The 18,691-nt window shown below is 48.3% G+C and overlaps 8 protein-coding genes across 8 annotated transcripts; 3 read left to right on the plus strand and 5 right to left on the minus strand.

The window, feature by feature from the left end:
* Positions 1 to 148: 148 nt before the first annotated feature.
* On the minus strand, positions 149 to 2,895 carry F5891DRAFT_977790 (uncharacterized protein; the record flags this gene model as incomplete). Its single annotated transcript, XM_041376738.1, has 7 exons — positions 149 to 538; positions 585 to 808; positions 855 to 1,212; positions 1,261 to 1,379; positions 1,436 to 1,797; positions 1,849 to 2,052; positions 2,342 to 2,895. 7 exons carry the CDS (start codon positions 2,893 to 2,895, stop codon positions 149 to 151), a joined length of 2,211 nt encoding a protein of 736 aa, XP_041229272.1.
* A 744-nt stretch (positions 2,896 to 3,639) lies between these two features.
* Positions 3,640 to 6,571, plus strand: F5891DRAFT_946959 (uncharacterized protein; the record flags this gene model as incomplete). Its single annotated transcript, XM_041374705.1, has 5 exons — positions 3,640 to 4,005; positions 4,051 to 4,338; positions 4,387 to 4,773; positions 4,882 to 6,142; positions 6,192 to 6,571. 5 exons carry the CDS (start codon positions 3,640 to 3,642, stop codon positions 6,569 to 6,571), a joined length of 2,682 nt encoding a protein of 893 aa, XP_041229273.1.
* A 543-nt stretch (positions 6,572 to 7,114) lies between these two features.
* On the plus strand, positions 7,115 to 8,663 carry F5891DRAFT_1141889 (Chloroperoxidase). The gene is made up of 4 exons (XM_041364916.1): positions 7,115 to 7,582; positions 7,639 to 7,842; positions 7,898 to 8,111; positions 8,164 to 8,663. The coding sequence occupies exons 1-4, from the start codon at positions 7,360 to 7,362 to the stop codon at positions 8,390 to 8,392; spliced, it is 870 nt and encodes a 289-aa protein (XP_041229274.1). The 5' UTR covers positions 7,115 to 7,359; the 3' UTR covers positions 8,393 to 8,663.
* Positions 8,664 to 8,781: 118 nt separating this feature from the next.
* F5891DRAFT_1017922 (uncharacterized protein) lies at positions 8,782 to 9,989 on the minus strand. The gene is made up of 6 exons (XM_041361018.1): positions 9,888 to 9,989; positions 9,800 to 9,836; positions 9,685 to 9,750; positions 9,193 to 9,638; positions 9,035 to 9,142; positions 8,782 to 8,986 (listed from the first exon to the last, which is right to left on the minus strand). Exons 1-6 carry the CDS (start codon positions 9,915 to 9,917, stop codon positions 8,840 to 8,842), a joined length of 834 nt encoding a protein of 277 aa, XP_041229275.1. The 5' UTR covers positions 9,918 to 9,989; the 3' UTR covers positions 8,782 to 8,839.
* A 777-nt stretch (positions 9,990 to 10,766) lies between these two features.
* F5891DRAFT_83015 (ClpP crotonase) lies at positions 10,767 to 12,301 on the minus strand. Its single transcript, XM_041373233.1, has 11 exons — positions 12,129 to 12,301; positions 12,004 to 12,075; positions 11,931 to 11,952; positions 11,744 to 11,876; positions 11,633 to 11,684; positions 11,566 to 11,577; positions 11,444 to 11,515; positions 11,344 to 11,388; positions 11,215 to 11,296; positions 10,899 to 11,163; positions 10,767 to 10,841 (listed from the first exon to the last, which is right to left on the minus strand). Exons 1-10 carry the CDS (start codon positions 12,250 to 12,252, stop codon positions 10,908 to 10,910), a joined length of 870 nt encoding a protein of 289 aa, XP_041229276.1. The 5' UTR covers positions 12,253 to 12,301; the 3' UTR covers positions 10,767 to 10,841; positions 10,899 to 10,907.
* A 698-nt stretch (positions 12,302 to 12,999) lies between these two features.
* On the minus strand, positions 13,000 to 13,991 carry F5891DRAFT_1017931 (uncharacterized protein). Its single transcript, XM_041361019.1, has 5 exons — positions 13,921 to 13,991; positions 13,859 to 13,871; positions 13,784 to 13,805; positions 13,682 to 13,731; positions 13,000 to 13,630 (listed from the first exon to the last, which is right to left on the minus strand). The coding sequence occupies exons 1-5, from the start codon at positions 13,963 to 13,965 to the stop codon at positions 13,500 to 13,502; spliced, it is 261 nt and encodes an 86-aa protein (XP_041229277.1). The 5' UTR covers positions 13,966 to 13,991; the 3' UTR covers positions 13,000 to 13,499.
* Positions 13,992 to 14,197: 206 nt separating this feature from the next.
* Positions 14,198 to 17,277, plus strand: F5891DRAFT_947016 (BRO1-like domain-containing protein; the record flags this gene model as incomplete). The annotated part of the gene is made up of 5 exons (XM_041374711.1): positions 14,198 to 14,384; positions 14,438 to 14,949; positions 14,998 to 16,146; positions 16,199 to 16,500; positions 16,548 to 17,277. The coding sequence occupies 5 exons, from the start codon at positions 14,198 to 14,200 to the stop codon at positions 17,275 to 17,277; spliced, it is 2,880 nt and encodes a 959-aa protein (XP_041229278.1).
* A 169-nt stretch (positions 17,278 to 17,446) lies between these two features.
* Positions 17,447 to 17,927, minus strand: F5891DRAFT_1127130 (uncharacterized protein; the record flags this gene model as incomplete). The annotated part of the gene is made up of 4 exons (XM_041364153.1): positions 17,447 to 17,657; positions 17,714 to 17,734; positions 17,793 to 17,827; positions 17,880 to 17,927. The coding sequence occupies 4 exons, from the start codon at positions 17,925 to 17,927 to the stop codon at positions 17,447 to 17,449; spliced, it is 315 nt and encodes a 104-aa protein (XP_041229279.1).
* Positions 17,928 to 18,691: the final 764 nt, after the last annotated feature.

An 18,691-nucleotide genomic window follows, 5' to 3' on the forward strand; every position in this document is an offset into this window, starting at 1 on the left:
CGTTTGGCGTTCGTAATACTAATATCTGACTGTTTGAAGCACTCCGGTATGCATTTTAATAATTTATTGTAGGTAGAATCACGAAATTTGTGGGAATCTAACACAAAAACTATGAACTATGCTAAAACTGCGAACTATAGTCCAAATTCTACGTTTCAATAGTCAAGTCGAAATCGGAAAGAATGGCAGTAGACCCCTGTTGCGACCTCCCACAAACAATCAGATGGTCTTTCCATCTATCAAGACTTGCCTTCTCCTCCTCACTGAGAGAATTTAGAAAAAAATTAACGCTATCGAATATCGTCTTGTTCTCAGTCGGCGAGAACTTCTGCTTCGTGAATATTAGTTGGCCTTGTTCCAATAATGCATGCTCCGTTATTGAACATGCAAGGCAGTACGCATGATGCAGTGCCTCACGAGGTGATTGGTGGTTGCCGAGTAGCGCGTGAAGTCCGTGATTCGAGAGCCAGATGAGTTTGATGAGCAGGGTGAATATGAATTTATTCTGGCATTTGTTGTGAATGATCACCGTCCCGTCCTAAGCCTTAGTTAGATCTTGATTTCGAAACAAAAAATAAACATACTTGAGAAAATGAATGTTTGTGCATATAGGCCTTGTCTCGCACAAGACTAGCTACTCGATCGACACGAAATTGATCTGGCGGGATGTTGGAATCGTGTTCGGGGAGCAGGTCGTATGCCATCACCATGTTTTGTCGCGCAATCGTCATCATCGTCGAACGCACTAGGACCACTCCCCGCCAAATCGTCGGCACATCTTTCGGCGTCGATGGCCATCGATTTAGCCCTACTATTCATTCAGTATAAGCTAAAAGAGTCTTCATTGAACTTACCGCGAAGGCTCGGAATGGAAGGCGCTGATGCTTTGATCATATCCCTGACGAGGCGACTCTGGTCCTCAGATTTTGATGCGATTGCATCAGGCGTGAAGATGGTGCCCTTGATAAGGTCTCGCGAGCGGCTGTAGACTTGCTCGCGGTCCGCCGCACTGACCTTGACCTGGATGACAACGTCACTCGACGTTGTAGCCGAGGACGGGCCAGGATTTGGAGTGCGCGTTGGGGATGGAGGCGGGCTGGGATTTGGGGTACGCGTCGGGCATGGGGGCGCCGAATAAGGCGCCAACGACGGCGTTGAGGGCATACGTCGGGAGCGTCGGCGTCTTTCGATAGAGCGCACCGGACCCAAAGTCTGTTATCATTAAAACGTGTAGTAAGATATATAACATTAAGTACTCACATGTATCACGTTGGATACCGGTATTTCGTCCAGTATGGGATTGTGTGTCAGTGCGCGTGCGGCGTCGGCATCACCGCCCAACCAATGAGGTATGGGCCCGATAAGGTGGGAGCTCGGTGCTGAACATGGTGTGTTTGTTAGAAAATGATTTACAATGAAAAGAAACAATACGTACGTGACGCGAGTGATGGAACATTGTAGTTGATGTTTGAGGGACCAGCCCTTGGGGATTGAGCGCCAGACAAGGACTGGGAGGAGGACTGGGCGCTATAGCCGGCAGCAGAGAGAGAGTTGGTGTAGCCGGCGCTAGAGAGAGAGTTAGTGTAGCCGGCACTAGAGAGAGAGTTGGTGTAGCCGGCGCTAGAGAGAGAGTTGGTGTACCCGGCGCTAGAGAGAGAGTTGGTGTACCCAGCGTTAGAGAGCGAGTTGGTGTACCCGGCATTAGAGAGCGAGTTGGTGTACCCGGCGCCTAAGAGCGAGTTGGTGTACCCGGCACCTGAGCTACTATCTCCAGGATTTGAGTAGCCGGGACTCGGCCTATTGTTATTTTGAGTCTGAGTCCGCGACAAAAGAGATGGGAAGACTCACTGATTATATGTACCAAAGGCGTGCTGTCGCTGATGTGGATCGAAGTTAGACATTTCCGGAGGCCGCGGTTGTTCGTCGGGAATATTGATCTGCGTGTCCGCAGGCGCATGGGAAGGGTTGAGACCAGATCCTCGAGGAGGTTTTGGAATTGTGGTTTTACCTTTGCGCGGCGCACGACGTTGGGTACTCATCAAGGTAGAATCACTTGGGGGAGGGCAAAGGGCATATCAATTACAATTCTAATACAAACGGAGATACGCGAATGCAAACAAACTATACAGCTTGTGACTTGATGTACTTGTGACCGTGAGGTCAAAGAAGCGGGGAAAGAAGGGGCGAGGAGGTAAAAAACGGTGTGCATATGACAAACTAACACGGTCTGGAAGAAGGCTATGATGAAAGGGTGTCGCGTGTATTACAACATTCCTTATCAATCAATCAGTGTGGAGTAATAATCAGACACATGAATCGACTTACCACGATAAGAAGTCACATTGCGGTGGCCACGCAAGACGCTTTGGGATGAATTCCAAGGTTATCAGGGGTTCCCAGATATATAGGGTTGTCGTCGTCATCAGGAACCCCGCCGGCAGTGGGGGATCCGGAACCATCGGCCCCGGATTCTACAGATGCCTTATCGACACTGTCATCACCAACAAACCCAGGTTGCAACGAAGACGATCTGGATGCTCCAACCCCATGTTGGAAAGCCTTGCTGACACGTGAGCCTAAGACCTTTGCCACATGCTCAGCTTGGGATGCGACAATCTTAAGAATTTCGCATTCATCTTCATAGACCGCTTGAAGATAGTCTCGGTCATCATCGGCATCTACGCAGTCACGCTCAGAAAAGAGGTTCCTAAAGGCGTGTAACTGGTCGTCTGTGAGTTTGAGCCGGTCTTCATTGTCGGCATGTATGGCATTGAGGAATATGATGAAGCGTTCAGTTTCCTCGATTTCCCACGCAGTCGCCAGCATGCGCTGACGCGCAGTCTCACGAGCTGCAAGCTGTGCCTGGTATCCTTTGTACAGAGTTGAAGGATGCATTTGCGCAAGGCCATTCTCTAAGTATCCAGCATGCTTTATAAAATATAAATGAGTTGTTTGGATGGAACTGGATAGAATAATAATACCTTGAGAAGAGATTCGCTGGATACATAAGGTCTGCGTTCCCGCCCCATAAGACGCGCTGCAAAACGAACCTCGAGTGGAGCTGGGTCCGGGGGGTATGGTACAAACTTCCTGCTCATTCTGTCACGTATAAACTGACGTCGAGCACTGCGAGAAAGATCTGGAGATGCGGGTGGATTATAAAATAAGCTGTTTGATCCCTCAGTAGCAGAAGCCGGAGTCACGGGCGGAGGTGTCTTCTCCGCTGAGGAGATACCTTTGAGGGAAGCACATAGGTCAGAATGTCTGGTATCAGGAGAACTCTCTGAGAGATGGAAAGAATCAAAAAGAGGCGACCCAGGAGCTGAAGAAGATCCCGATAGAGGAGAGGATGGGGGACTGCTTGATGGAGGGAGGCAGTTGCCGGGACTGCTGGGTCGAGTCGGAGATGAAGGTGGAAGTGAGGGTGACATGAACAAATATCAATGTCGGCAAGACAGTGTCTCTCTAGCCTTCAATGCAGGCTGATAATAGTACAGTGAATACACCAATACCCTGTGAATACACTGGCAATGTCAGCAAGCAACACAGCGGAGTTTGAAAGACTAGACTCCAACGCTGACCCATTGCCCAAGTAAATGTGCGTATTATCCATTAAGTTGCTTTGACTTTAGCTTTAGTATGCATACCTTTACCAGGCTGTGTCCCAATTGCAATAGGGAGTTCCCTTCGATCGAAGCAGTCGTTCTGCATCTCAATTCACAGTCTACCTGCTGGCCGCACAAAGCACGTTCACAACAATCAGCCGTTCCCCCTGGGTTGCGAGGTCCGCCATCTAATACCACTGGCCATTGTCATCCTCGCTCTGGATACGTCTTTGGTATCGGTAAAAACCTATATGACAGGTTGCAGGACGATCAATATAATTATCGGCGGGAGATAAACACTTATTATCCTTTCCATGACGAGGGGGAGTGGGAATTAGCTAGTTTCTTGATTCAAAACCTGAATCAGACTCAAATTGACAAGTTCTTGAAGTTGAAATGGGTAGGAGACTCTAAGCACTATTCGACAAGTCTGACTCTTTCACAGTTTAGCACTCGCCCAAAACCATCTTTCACCTCAAAAGATCAACTTCTAGATTGGATGGACGCACTACCCTGTCTTGCAGAGTGGAAAGTTTCAAAACTAGAGTTTACAGGCTACAAGACTGTCCATCCCATTCAGCTCATTTGGCGCGATGCTCTGGAAGTCGTCAAACAACTTTTCAGTGACCCAGTTTTCACCAATAATATTACCTTTCAGCCCCACGTAGTTCATGTTGGGAATCAGCGCGAGTATGGAGATTATATGAGCGCTGATTTAGCATGGAAAATTCAGGTAAGTTTGCCCTGCTTAGTCGACTACTCAAAGATTGATTCCGTGTAGGACTGTCTCCCATTAGGTGCTACACAAGTACCGATCATTTTAGGGTCCGACAAAACTCCCGTGACGAGGACCACTGGGGGACTCGAGATGCACCCCATCTTCATCACCATCGGTAACCTTGATTCAGAAGTTCGCTCCAAGGCCACACTCCGAGCTTGGCGCTGTATCGCTTACATGCCCGTCGCTAAGTTTCGCGTGCATCCCGATTATCAAACCATTCTTCAGGCGCGGCTGTGGCATAAGTGCGTTGACCTTGTCTGCGCCAACCTTAAACAGGCAGCCAAGACAGGCTGCTTTATGCCTGATCCTTCCAGATTTATTCGTTATGTCTATACGCCACTCGTCGCTCACGTATGTGACCTGCCAGAGGCTTGCATGATCGCTGCGGTTAGTAAAAGTGCATCTCCTTTAACAATGGCGTCACAAGAAAATTTTGGTGATGGGGTTCTCTACCCTCCTCGTACTGGGCAACACACGCTACAACTTATCTGTGAGATCTCCCAAACAATTGATGTTTGGGATCTCGACAAATTCCAGAAGGCAGCCAAAGCTGTCCATCTATCTGGAGTCCACATGCCATATTGGCGTGACTGGATCTACGCATGTCCGTCTGTCTTTCTCGCTGGCGAGATCTTGCACACCTGCATCAAATTTTTTGCTGACCATCCGCTCACCTGGATCAAGGAGGTAGTAGGAAAATCCGAACTCGATGCTCGCTACATGAATCAGCATAAGCGGGTGGGAACACGCCACTTCACCAAAGGTATCACGCACGTCAACCAGATGACAGGTCGTGAGCATCGAGATATTCAACGCACCATTGTTGCTTCGATTGCAGGTGTTGCTCCACCTAACTTCATTCGCGCAATCCGTGCCCTCGTTGACTTCATTTATCTTGCCCAAAATCCGATTCATTCTGCAGAAACCTTGTCGTCAATGATGCAGTCCCTTTCAGACTTTCATACATTCAAGCACGCTGTCATCGAGGCCCAGGCTCGGAGGGGGAAGAAAGGTGTTAAGGAAGATTTCTTTATTCCTAAACTCGAGTTGCTCCAAAGCTTCAGAGGCACAGTCGAGAGACTGGGCACTTTGATGCAGTTTTCGGCGGATATGACGGAGCGCTTGCTCATTACTCACTGCAAGGATCTCTTTGTACGAACAAATCGACGAGTCAACGACTTCGTGGAACAGTCTGTACGGATTCTCAACTGCCAGGAGTCAATAGAGCTGTTTAATTTGTACGCACTGTTCCGTTCTCATCATGCATCACTTGTCAATGTGATATGCACTGAGGATGAGGCGGTGACAACCGTCAATCCAGCGCTCTCCTGGGTTTCTCGTGTTCTCCCTGATGAATCGCACTCTGTTCACGGACCTCGGCCAGTTCGTAACCATTTCCTCAAGGGCATTCTTTCCGGAGATGCACTCACTGCCTTCCATCTGACGTCGACACCAGATTTCAAATCTTTGTCGCCCACCGACATTCATACCATATATTCGCTCATTGATTTTGATCATGCACTCTCTCAGTTCATCAAATGTTTTTCTCTTTCCACCGGCGAGCATACCCGCTGGGACCACAAATATGGACGCTTTCATGCATGGAAAAAATTTCGATTACAGCTTCATTCGGCCTTCCGGCCACAGCTGATCATGCCCAGCAGAGTGATCCAGGCGTATCCACCAGATAGCGGATTTCCCCTCGGAAACTGTGATAATGTCCTCGTCGACGTCACAGGCGACGATGGCCAAACCAGTATGTCATTTTTGTTTTTATGTTCCAGCACTAACGAGATTATGTTCAGTAAGTCATATCGCACAAGTTCGACTTATTTTTCAACCGACTCTTCCACGTGCTTCTGACCTAGTTTTGCCATCATATCTATCCCATCCGCTGCTCTATATTCAGTACTACGACTTTGTCGCCAGTCCCAATGACCGGCCTGAACTCGCGATGTGGACAGTAGAACGCTCATATGTGGAAGACCAACACGGCAAACACAGATGTGGTGGTGTGGTTCCATTGACAAGTGTAACACACACTGTCGAGTTGATCCCAGAATATGGCCAAAAGGTGGACGAAAAGATTTCTTCAGCCATTTGTTTGGAAAGTTATGACCGCTTTTTTCTGAACAATTTTGCGGATAAGGACAGTTATCACACATTGAGTACGGAGTTCGCATAGTATCAGTAGCTCACAATAGCAGCACATATAGTTTTGAATTCGTGCATTAATCTCTGCGAAGCTTTATGAGCGTCACTAGCAGCTAATTATGAGTGGCCCAAGTCTAGGGTTTGTGAATAGCACAAACCCTAGACTAGTAGTTCAGCATCGAGATATTTACAGTGTAACTACAGAAAAATCTGTTCCACCAATCACGTTGCTCCGATCACCAGGTCGTAAGCTCACCGTAAGCATCAAACTTCTTTTTGACAAGCGAAATTTCAAGGCCTTTTGCTGATGAGTGCCAGAAAGTTGTGGTCAAGGTTCTCGAGGTCTTAAAATTCAAAACGTGTTACAGGTTTTCGGGAGCTTTGTGGAGCCGAAATTAATATCGGAAGGGCAATTGTCAGGAGCCGATTCGCCATGGATGGTTGCAAATCGGCGGCCGAATACCCGTCCCGTAGAAATTATTTAAATAATTAATATTGAAATCCGTTGGTCAGGGTTGACACGGTAAACAACTGCCAGATGCGGCCCGTTGTTGAGGCCTATTAGGCGTTTTGATTTCTTCCATCACGAACCTCGAGGCCCGCCTATATCAGTCTGAGTAACCCTCAAACCACATGTTCCATTAATATTACCCTCTATGATCCTCCGGGTCGGAAGAGTTCACCTTGAGGCACCGCCTACTAGCTTTCACTGGCAGTCATACGTAACCTTCTCAGACCATCCTATAAAGCCATCATGATGCTTGGGCGCCATGCCAGTGAACAAGTCCCTCAACCCGAGATCCACGTCCTTGCAGCAAAATGGGTATCTTCTCCAGCGTGTCTAACTTTTTCTTCGATGCCGGAGTCATGTCTTGGGATGTGCTCCTTACACTCTCCAATCTCGTGAGGAGGAAGCGCCGCATCGGGCACGTCACGCCCGAGGGCCACCCAGGTTATGGAGGGTACTGGCCCGAGTTTAAGCCTGCTCAGGAAGGTGACTCCCGTTGCTCATGCCCAGCACTCAATGCGATGGCCAATCACGGTTAGTCTTGATTCCCCACACAATAAGACTCATAGATCTCTTACATTGAAACACAGGCATCATCCCACGCAGCGGCCGTAACATCTCATTTGTCGAACTTAACCACCAGATCCGGACAACCTACAACTTCGGTCCCTCTTTCTGCTCTTATGTGCCTCATTTCGCAGCTCGTATACTCAAGAAAAGCTACAGTAATGATACCTTTGATTTGGAGGAACTTGACCTGCACAACGGTATCGAACATGACGCATCTCTTTTCCGTGAGTAATCTCCAATACTTGACTGGCTCTTGCATATTGAATAAATTGTCTTCAGGTCTTGACACTGCCCTTGAACCAAACCAATCGACGAAACACATACCCTTCATCGAAGAGTTACTTGCGGCAAATACCGGCAAGGACCAGTATGGCAACGATGTCCTTACCACCAAAGACCTCTCGAGCATTCTCGGCAAGCGTCGCGCAGTAGCGCGTGCAACAAACAGCGAGTTCTCGCTCAGCTTCTTCCACAAGGTCTTCGGTAGCGCCAAGTATGTGTCATTACGTCATTCGTTTACAAGCACGCTCAACGTTTTGCAACAGTTCGTCAACACTGCTCACAATATTTGGAGGCCGTGTAGAGGACCTGCGCAGCATTGTTCTTCACGAGCGTATTCCAGAAGGCTGGGAGTCACGCGTTCGCGAACCCTATGGACTGACTTTCACACACTTCAACAAGACCGTACTGGCAGTTGAATTCGGTGTGCGCGAGAGGGATTGGGCGGAAGCAGCGCAGGAAGCAGCAGCACGTCATCGCACTGCTTCAGTTTAGGATCTTCCAAAAGACGTTGGATCATGTCATCATTATTCCCCACATCTCACCACTGACGACATTACGTTGCGTTCATGACTTGCTGCTAGTATATGCTCCTGTATATTGGATGATGTATGTTGATGCCCTGGATACTCAAACTCTTACTCGGAGACATCCGTCGTTTGAGGTGAAGTCGTCAAAATTCGCTGCTAGTACTCGCATGTGTATGGGGCAAGTTTGACAATCTCTTTACTTCTGAGATTGACCCAGCGAACAACTCCTTCGTATGACGTCTGGTGTATGTAACCTTTCATTGACGTGTAGCAGAGCTAGCATTGGCTTTGAATATATCAAATACCGGATGGTGATGGTCGTTGCGATGTAGCCCGCTCTATCATTTCATGATATTCGTGAAAAAGATTATGCATTGCAACGAAACTAATCAAAGACCAGCGCAGCTGCACTTTATATAAATCTCCGTATGGGGTCTGCTCCAGGCCCAATATCGTGCACAACGTAGTAGCTGAAGAACAATACCTTGAATGTCAACGCTAACACTGCATGCAGTACGCCAACCACAATTATCAGTAAACGAGTGGCTTTTGCATCGGCCTAAGGGAGTTGTCAACAATCTAAATCAGGCGAGGGATATGACCATACCATCGCCAATATTGGGTACACGTTCGCTACCAAGAAGTATCCTGACAAGCAGAACGCGAGTCCCACCAGAACCCAACGCAAAATAGAGATGGGTATGACACATAGTATCTGCAAGACAACGGTTACTCAAAAACGGTGCACCTAAATTGTGTCCTTACCGAAACCGGTATCCAAACGAATAACGAATAACCCCAAACACCAAGTGCTTCCGCTACGCCCCATTCACCAACGCCAAAGTAGCGTAGCGCGAGCCACAGGAGAACAGGTACTGCAAACGTGTATATATACACGATCGTTGCTGCAAGACTAAGTAGGCCAAAGTCATATTCATACGCAGCTCCTGGGTCAGAAAGGTAGGACGAGATGCTTGCTGCAAGGGACGAAGACAGAAATAACGCCAGTATAAGCGTGGTTGGGATCCAGAAGGGGCCGTATAGGTCAGCGCTGGGTGTAAGAATTGTCAAGTAGGAAGGTGAAGTGGGGAGGAGCGTCGTATAGCATCGCTTCAAGACAGTCGAGGTATCAACGTCAAAGTATGGTTGATAGTAATCGACTGTCCAGAACCCAGATGAGCCTTTGTGCGTAGTGTGATCTGTAAGATATCCTGGATACGCGTCAGGGGAGAAGATGCGGCAGAATTTTCGACGTACCTCGGTCAAGGTTTGAAGCCCCAGACTGTGTTCGTTGCTCTGCTCTCGCGTCTGTTCCAAGGAAAGCTGCTTGGGTTGAATGTCTGTTTACGCACTTCGAGACAAACGTGCTCACATTTGAACTCGAGACCCTCTGGTCCTTCTTCTAGTCGCTATGGACCATTAACACGGTGAGAAATCTTGTAGTAGTATATGCTACTCACATCGTCTGCGTCGACAGCGACATAAGCCATGGTACTTCACGTATAAAAGCGCAGAATGAATGCGATGTCTACGAGAGAGGGTCACTGTCCAGGGACTTCTGGAGACACAATTCGACGAGGACCCCGGAGATCTCCTCGTGGACAATATTGGCAATATTGAATAAAATTAAATAGATTAAACTGAAGGGGGGACAGAGACACCCAGGGGACATCTTTATTTCATTTCGAATACATGCGGCGCCTTTCGTTCTATAGTAGACCATCGCGGAACCGTAGAGTGTCCAGGATGCGACTATTGGCAATACTGATGTTTAAGAAGAGAATCATCACATTGATGACATGAACCTGGTTGAGCCCTTTGATTCCGGCCAGGGTTACGCCTGACCGGGATGAGAAGGTTGGTTCTATGAATCAGGAGACACGACATTTTAATGACCCATCAACGTTTCAACAACGAATGGTGATGCTGCCAGTGCCGCGCCCGCATGCGAGCCATTGGTGACCAATAATAGTTGTTAGAAAGATTGAAAGTGCCATCACAGCTGTATTCTGATCGGAGTGCTGAAGCGCTGATGCCCCACACAATAAGACTAATCGCAAATACGCACTTGAAGCTTGATATAGAACACGAAGATACGAACAAATGTTGACTTGATAGCTTTGAGAATCATTTCCCTCAGGTTCTATGCTTCTCAAGCCGTGACTCGCCATGCAGATGTGTGTAAACACCGCAATGGTTAACGTGCTCCAGAATCCAAGAAAGGCCTTCTCGTCTACGCGCTTAGTAGCAGACCCACTCAGGTGGCTGCTGGTCATGACAGTCTCGAGGGCGAGAATCACAATCGCTGCAAAAAAAAAAATCATGCAAATATATTACATCTTCTTGCGTGCAAATCACCACATTCTTGTTGGAAGGGGGTAGACGACTAGAATAGCCAGGTATACACCTGGTCACTGGTCAGTCAGGTGCGCTGGTTGGTAACATGCCTCACAAGATAGGGGCAAACATACATGCATAGATCACAATTTATGCTTGATTTCCTTCTTGGCAATCTTGCTGAAGCGCTCAGCAGGTATTCCACTACTAAATCTCTCCGCTTGAGCATAACTTTCTCGCAGATTCACGGCGTGGAAGTCATTTTTCTCGTTCAAACCAGCTTTGATGAGAGTTTTGATGGCGAAGATAGAGGCGGGAACTAAACCATCGAGTTCCTTCTTGAGGTGTTGGTGAACCGTAGAGTGGAATTCTTCTGTTGATTTCGATGGAAAAATCTTGCTAAATCATTATCAGGATGGGGGAGGAAAGGTCGGATGTGGGAACACGTACTTGACAAATCCGCATTCAAGCATCTCTAATGCACTAATCTTCTTGTTAAGAATAAGAACCTCGTTTGCCTTGGCGATTCCCACTTGACAATATCATGAGAAAAGGTCATATAGCAATGAATTCGCTTACTGCGGTTGACAAATGAAACACTAGCCCCTCCTTCCGTTGCAATGCCTGGGAGGGTGGGAGTCTCCAGCGTGTATTGAAGGAAACAATCAAACGCGCATACCCAGCAATGACATGCCAACATTCAACCAGGCCTCTGGCACGGCATATATGAAATCAAAGTTACCAAGGAAAGCTACGAAGACTGATTGGAGATGGCGCGCATAGAATTTATAGTGAACGTACCAGCTGTTAAACCTAACCTCGAGATCACCACTTAACCCGGTTGCAGGACATCAATGAAGTTGCATACCTATCACCGGCCCATTCAGTGCTGCAACAAGAATTTTGCTGTGACTATAGATCTTTCATGATAGGAATAATCGGTCGGCGACACTATGGAAAAGTAAGGATTACAACGTACAGCGTGTGTGCAATCCGTGTTAGCAGCCACTACCTCATGGATGAGGTAATCCCTCATCGAGTATTGAGTCAGAGTGTTCGGAACGTCACGGACCCTGCCTGTCGTTGCCACCGTTTGCGTCAGGTCCGAACCACTTTCCGAAACAATAAGCACTAGAAGTAACGAAACGCTTGCTCTGTGGACTTACGCACAGAACCACTTCCCATTCGCTATGCAAAGATAAACGGTTGGTGTAAGAAACTCCTGAAAAATTTGCTTGCCTTGCCATACAGTTGCCACTACATCTTCTCTTTTATCGATGGCCCGTAAAGAGTTGGCAAATGCGTCATAGTCTGAAAGTCGATGGTTACTCGGTCAACGTAGTTTGCTCAAGCACACCACAAACCTTCTAGTGTTAGCGCATTCAGATGGCGAGGTTCATTCAAGGTTATCGTCGCAATGCCCTGTGAAACGTTCACCAAGATTTTACCAGCAGGCATGGTTAAGATGGCGTCTAAGAAAGCGGGCATTATCCAAAGACAACTCAACTGCGATATATATGTAAGGATTTCGTTACATGTTCATATAAAAGCACTGCAATCAGCATAATCGCCAGAAAAAGACTCTCAGGCTGACAGGCCGTGTTCCGAATACACATGCGCGGAATGAATATTTCATCGATAGCCGTCAACCACGACAACTATACCTTTGGCGTGCGTAGCTCCTTCAAAATCTACAAATAAGTCCTCATGGAAAGTTTTATGTGCAAGCTTGAAAAGATGGTATTTACATTGGAAGCCAGTTGTTTGTCGCACATTGATATTGAAAAGATAAGGAGGCGCCGCCGTCCCTGTGCTAGTGTCGGACCCAGAGATTCGGCTCGTCATAAAACGTGCCTTATAGAAACACGTAAGTATGCGGAAATGGCCTATACGGGGGATCCGTAGAGTGCAGGGAGGCGGTACTAGTATCAACAGGGCTGGACGACGAAGCCGCGACCCGCGGTAAGATTATGTCGCGGTGTGAGTGGTCCCAAAAATGCAGTGAGTTTATTATCGTTCAGATACTCTGTAGGGGGCCTACAGTTTGAAGTATATTGAGGGTGTAGACCCTTGATTAGAGCCCATATGAGGCGAGCTGTTGATTGACGTCGGACTGGTAATTCTGGGTTTAACTTTGAATGGATATCACGCAGATTGTTTGAATTTTGAATTTGAATTTTTATATTTGGTATAAAGACTCACAGTAACGTGACGTATAAGCCTTTTCGGGGATAACATCTCCTTCTGGACAAGCTTCACAACTACCATGAATCGGTACTAAGTACTGCAATCTAGAAAGGTACACAATGACACAGAAGCTGCCTCCTCAAGCTCGCAGGCTCCGCACCATCATCGTCACGGTTCCCATCATGGCAGCAACGGCATGTTCGTCATTCTTCGATGTTTTAAACTTCATTCTGGTCACTCACATTACCTGAATTTGCCCGCAGACGTACTCTACGAGCGCCTCGTGCTCGGAAAACCTCAAAGAACACTGCCTAGGGAGGCACCCCAACCTCTTTCTACAACCAATGAATTACTGCCCGAAAGCTCTCATGCTGGGAGTGAACGCTGGTCAAAAGGAGAATGAACATTTGCGTTGTGAACTATAGAAGGTGGAAGGGTGTGCGAAGGCGCTCTATGTAAAATAATGCCAAGTCCTCGAGGCTCACGATCATATCGTTGGCTCTGTGCAGTGCTCTCCGCAATACTATCGAGTGATATGTCAAACGAGATCATTTGTTCTCGTCTGTCTGGGATATTATGCGTGTTCCCGAGACACGTGCGGGGTTGAATGAGCGATCGCAGTCTGCGTATGCTGCGCCTATACCGAAGCCTGTTGAAAGAGCAATAGGCCATGTTCGTCCTGTAACGTGTCGGGTTAGAATATGTGGAGAAAATAGAACAAGACACAAACTTCGGAAAGCAATGACGGATGCAACGACTCCAACGCTGAAGCCTACACCGCTGCACAATTTTCAGATATTCCTTCCAACTACAAATAAAAAGCAAGACTCACGCCTTCACCAAGAGATCGGCCACTTGCGGACGCAGTCAGTCGACTCTTCCAACTCAGAACAATAAAAGCACATACGACACCTGTCATACTGGAAAGACCATTAGCTTCGAACATTGTGTTTGACTATCAAAACACACCTTCTGGCTAACAATGTTTTCACTTGATGACGCTTTTTCAGACATGGCTTTGGTTTGGCTTTGGTATGAGATGACGGTCCCGAGCTCTTTGCCACAGCGGACGCAAACGGCAAAGACATAACCCCTCTCGTGGGGGTCGACAATCTATGAATTCGGAGCGAGCCATATGCGCAGTTCATGGAATCATAGCCTACTGGGACACGATCCGCCCTTGTCTGGACTCTGCAGGTCCTGAGTGTACATCTAGGAAAACTCCAAGGTATATTAATTCTCAGACATGGCGCACCAGTCGCCCATGATAGCGATCCCCAAGAAGACGACGGGGGACGTCGATTGGACAGCTCCCATACGCAATCTCATTGCCAAGTCTTTCGGGGAGAACCCAGACAATTACACACAGGAGTGCCAAGCGCTGCAACGCTGCAGGCAAGACGCTGTAAAGGGAGCAGGCAGCGATATGACAGGTTCGTCGCTCAAGCAATCACGATCTTAGGGCATTCACAACTTTACTTCCCAGGTCGTGATCTGCTCTACAAGTACTTTGGGCAACTCGAGATCCTAGAGATTCGCTTCCCAGAGATACGAGTCAACTTCCCGTGGAATGATGCTTTCACGAACAAGCTGACTATGCAGACAGCTATTGCGTATGAGAAAGCCTCTGTTCTATTCCAGATCGCAGCTACGCATTCCGCCATTGCCGCTTCTCAGAACAGGTCCGATCCAGAGGGGCTCAAACTAGCCTTTTACTACTTCAAGACATGCGCAGGCATGCTCACATATATTAACGAGAATTTCTTGCATGCACCCTCGACTGACCTCAGCCGGGAGGTGATCAAGTTTCTGGTGGGTGTCATTATGGCGCAGGCTACAGAAGTATTTTTGGAAAAATGCATCGACGAGAAGAAAGCACCTGCGTTGATAGCCAAGATTGCCTCCCAGTCTGCTTCTATGTACACCTCCCTGAGCGAGGAGGTGAAAGATTTTATGGGTAAGGGCATATTCGACCGCAACTGGATCACTCTCATCCAGGTATTTCCATATATTGAAACACGAGATTAATATTGACATTTTACACAGATAAAGTCTAAACACTTTGGCTCTATCGCACAATACTATCGCGGTCTAGTTGACAATAAAGCGGGGGCCTACGGCGAGGCCCTTGTACGGTTCACCCTCGCTGAATCTCTCGCAAAAGAGGCTAATCGCTCTGCTGCATCATTTTCTGCTTTATTTGCCCACGTATCACCTACGCTTCCCGCAGATGCTGGGCCTTCCATCTCCGAACGTACAAAGGTACAGCTTCAGCTGAGCACAGACCGCAAGACAGAAGCGCAGCGCGATAATGACCTCATCTACAATGCTGTCCTTCCATCTGCCGATGCACTGCCTGCTATCGAAAAAGCGGTTGTCGCTACGCCTATTTCCATCCAAGAGGTGTATCGCGCACCAGATGTACAGAATGTTATAGGCGCGGATATCTTTGTCAAGTTAGTTCCGTTGAGCGTGCACGAGAGCGCCAGCGTGTACTCTGAGGAGAAGGCAAAGCTTGTGCGTAAAGAGGTTGAGAACGCAGAAAGCGCCGAGGTCGAGGTGCGCAGTGCACTGGAAGCGATGGGAGTGCAGGCAGGACTTGCCAGGTTCAAGGCGATGGCTGAGGGTAGCTTAGGCGGGGAGGAAGAGATTCCCTTGGATGTACGCCGTTGGCGAGAGGATATCAACGTCATGGAGGACAGGGAGGGTATCGACATACTTTTGCAACAGATGGCTCGTCTCAAGGAGACTGTCAAAACAGAGCTGGACAATATTTCGCGGGACCTTGATGTCGAATCAAGAGAGTGCGAGACGATGCGGGTCAAGTACGACCACCTGTGGACACAAGAGCCATCTGCATCTTTTACCAAGTCTATTCGGCAAGACTTAAAATCTCATCTGGGCGCTTTAGACGCTGCTGCCGTATCCGACCAACAGGTATCGATGCTCTGGGAATCGGTCAAATCTGACATTCGACTGTTACTATCACCTGACGTCGAGGATGTCTTCCGCGCTAGCGCCCAACGTGATGCCCCTTTAGAAAGTCTGCTAGATCTTGACATCGGTGCCGAGGCGCACGATGAAAAGGAGCGAATCAGAATCAGACAGTATACTACTGAAATCGAGGAGCGACTGGGACGGTTGAAGAAAATTGCTTATGAGCGAGGTGAAGTACTCAAAGAACTAAAAGACAAGGTAATGTACACAATAATATTATTTGGATTCAACTGATATTATTCCCACATAGATCCAAGCTGATGACGTCTCGCACCTGCTGCTTTTGAATCGCCGTAACCCTGGTGCTGAGCAATCGTTGTTCGCCGCAGAACTCGAGAAGTTCCGGACATACCAACAACGTCTTGGAATCACTGTGCACAATCAGCAAGTCGTGTTGAAGGAGATCCAGGGACTGTGGAAGAACCTACGAGACCTTGCTGGGCGCGGACCTGGCGCAAAGAAGTGGGATGAGCGTGAGCGGCGGAAGAAGGACACCGTACGCAGGTTCTCGAATGCGAGAGATGGATATATGGAGGTCAGGGATGGGTTGACGTATGTGTATTCTTTTCCCCATTCATCATATCTGAAATTTGGCTCAGGAAAGGACTGCAGTTCTACCAGCAACTTACTGACCTGAGTGCTACACTTACTGTTAGCGTTAAGTCCTTTATCACCGACCGTCGATCGGAACGCGACAGACTTGTTGGGCAAGCGGATATCCAGCAACGACTTGCGGTACCCCAGACACCTGCTGAAAAGCCTCCCTTACCACCGCCGCCGCGGCGCTCTGCCCCATCTCTGGACTCATCCTTCGCATCTATGAATCTGCAAGGAAGCCAGAATCCAGTATCTCCTCCACCAAAACCGCCACAGGCGCCGTACTCCACATTCCCTCCTCCACCCCAGTCAATCAATGCATATTCAAATCTCCCGCCACCTCCACAACAGCCTGCACGCCCAGCGTACACAAATCCAGTATCGTCAAACACGCCAAGTGATCCATATGCAAGTTTGGGGGCGTTTGGGTCTCAGTTTTCTACTCCACGCGCCGCCCCTCCAGTTCCACGGCAGCAAACGCATTCGGCTTCGCCACAAAGGCAGTCTCCTTTTTCCTTACCACCACCTCCATCACGACCGCAGTACGCTGCGAATCCACAAATTCCACAGACATATGTCCAGCAAGCTCCACCTCCGCCACAGTCATGGCGGCAATATCCTCCTCAGACACAGCCAATCCAGCAGGGTTCACAGTACCAGAACATGTCTCGGCCTCCCCCACCTTCACAAGGTCATGACACTCAGCAATATTACCAAGGTTATGGAAGATGATAATTTACGTAGATTCTGATAGAATTGAAGTGTGTACGCTTGGAAGGAAGGAGGTTTCATTGGGGATGCAAAGTAATGGAGTGCAGGACCCATGTCGCCGGAATATAATTGCTGGCGTCGAAATTTTCATCGATTATTAGTCTAATGCCTAGCCTGGTGGGAGTTGGTATCATGAGTCGCCACCATACAGAACTTTCTTTCCCAATTCCACTGCACGCTGCTCCCACCGCCAGGCGGTTCCGAATAAACCAGCAACCTCTTCGTTCCACTTGGACTGAATGAGTGATGTTAGCGGATGATGCGTTATATGCGTGGATGCAGGTGGAGGAGAGGGAATTGTAGTCGAGGCGTTAGCGATACGCTCCGAGAGGACATGGATACTGTGTAACATGTTTAGTTGGCGTCATAGAGGCAAAAAGCTGGGATATGGACGAACTCGGCACGATGCTGGGCAGTCCTGTGATATGAACGATGAACAGATTTGTTTTGAATTCCTGCAACATATGGTTGCTCACCTGGTTTGCACCAAGTTTGAAAACCCATGGTAAATCTAAAGTAATGGAACGGTTAGACGAAACCTAAGTTTTTGGGACAATACGTACACCACCCATCACAAGTGCTCCAGCGAGGGAGCCAGCCACGAACGACATGACTATGATGAAAGCTAGAGTGTTAGCAGTATCACGGTTGTTTGTCACTTGTCAGGTCTGATCGTCGAAGCCAAATACGTCACGACAACCATTGGAAGCAAACGACAAACGTTCAAGTTGGCTAGAACGATGATGACTCATGAGTCTTCGACAAGCGGCGGCGACAAGACCCTCAAGGAGACAGTCCATGAAAAATGATGACCCGGTCAATATGTACCGCTTCTTGACATAACTTCTTCATAACACTGCAATAGACCATGATATCATCCACAACTCCGAGTCTGTACGAAGTCGCTGTTAACGCCCAGGCCAGACTTCTTAGCTCCCCAGGTATATCCATTATGAACGGGCATTGAAGGCTCTCGCTGCTGGCAGGCACCAAGAAGGCCAGTGGCAACATCGCTCAGGAAACGTCACAGTCTTCTACTTGCCGCGCTGGACCGGTTCTTCTTGAGGCATTGGGCCAGCCCACCATACGCAAGGGCCTATTTGACTCGGAAGGACGGTTTCCACGAACATGCCGGGTTTGAACTCGCTGTTCAATGCGTCAGGGCCATCGTTGACAGCGGGTGCTCTGCCAGGGAACTCAGACTAGCCCCTCTGGGGCTATTCTACGTGGACTCTGTGGGTAAAGCTTGCATCAAACAACCCTAGTGCGGTGATATCTCCGTATTTATATAGACATCGCTGCCAATCTCAATCATGCTTCCTCGGGGCCTAGCGGTGAGCTAGCTTATTGGTAAATGCGACGTCTCCAGTTCTGT

Source organism: Suillus fuscotomentosus (assembly GCF_016647785.1).
Source record: "Suillus fuscotomentosus strain FC203 chromosome Unknown F5891scaffold_12, whole genome shotgun sequence".
NCBI lineage: Eukaryota > Fungi > Basidiomycota > Agaricomycetes > Boletales > Suillaceae > Suillus > Suillus fuscotomentosus.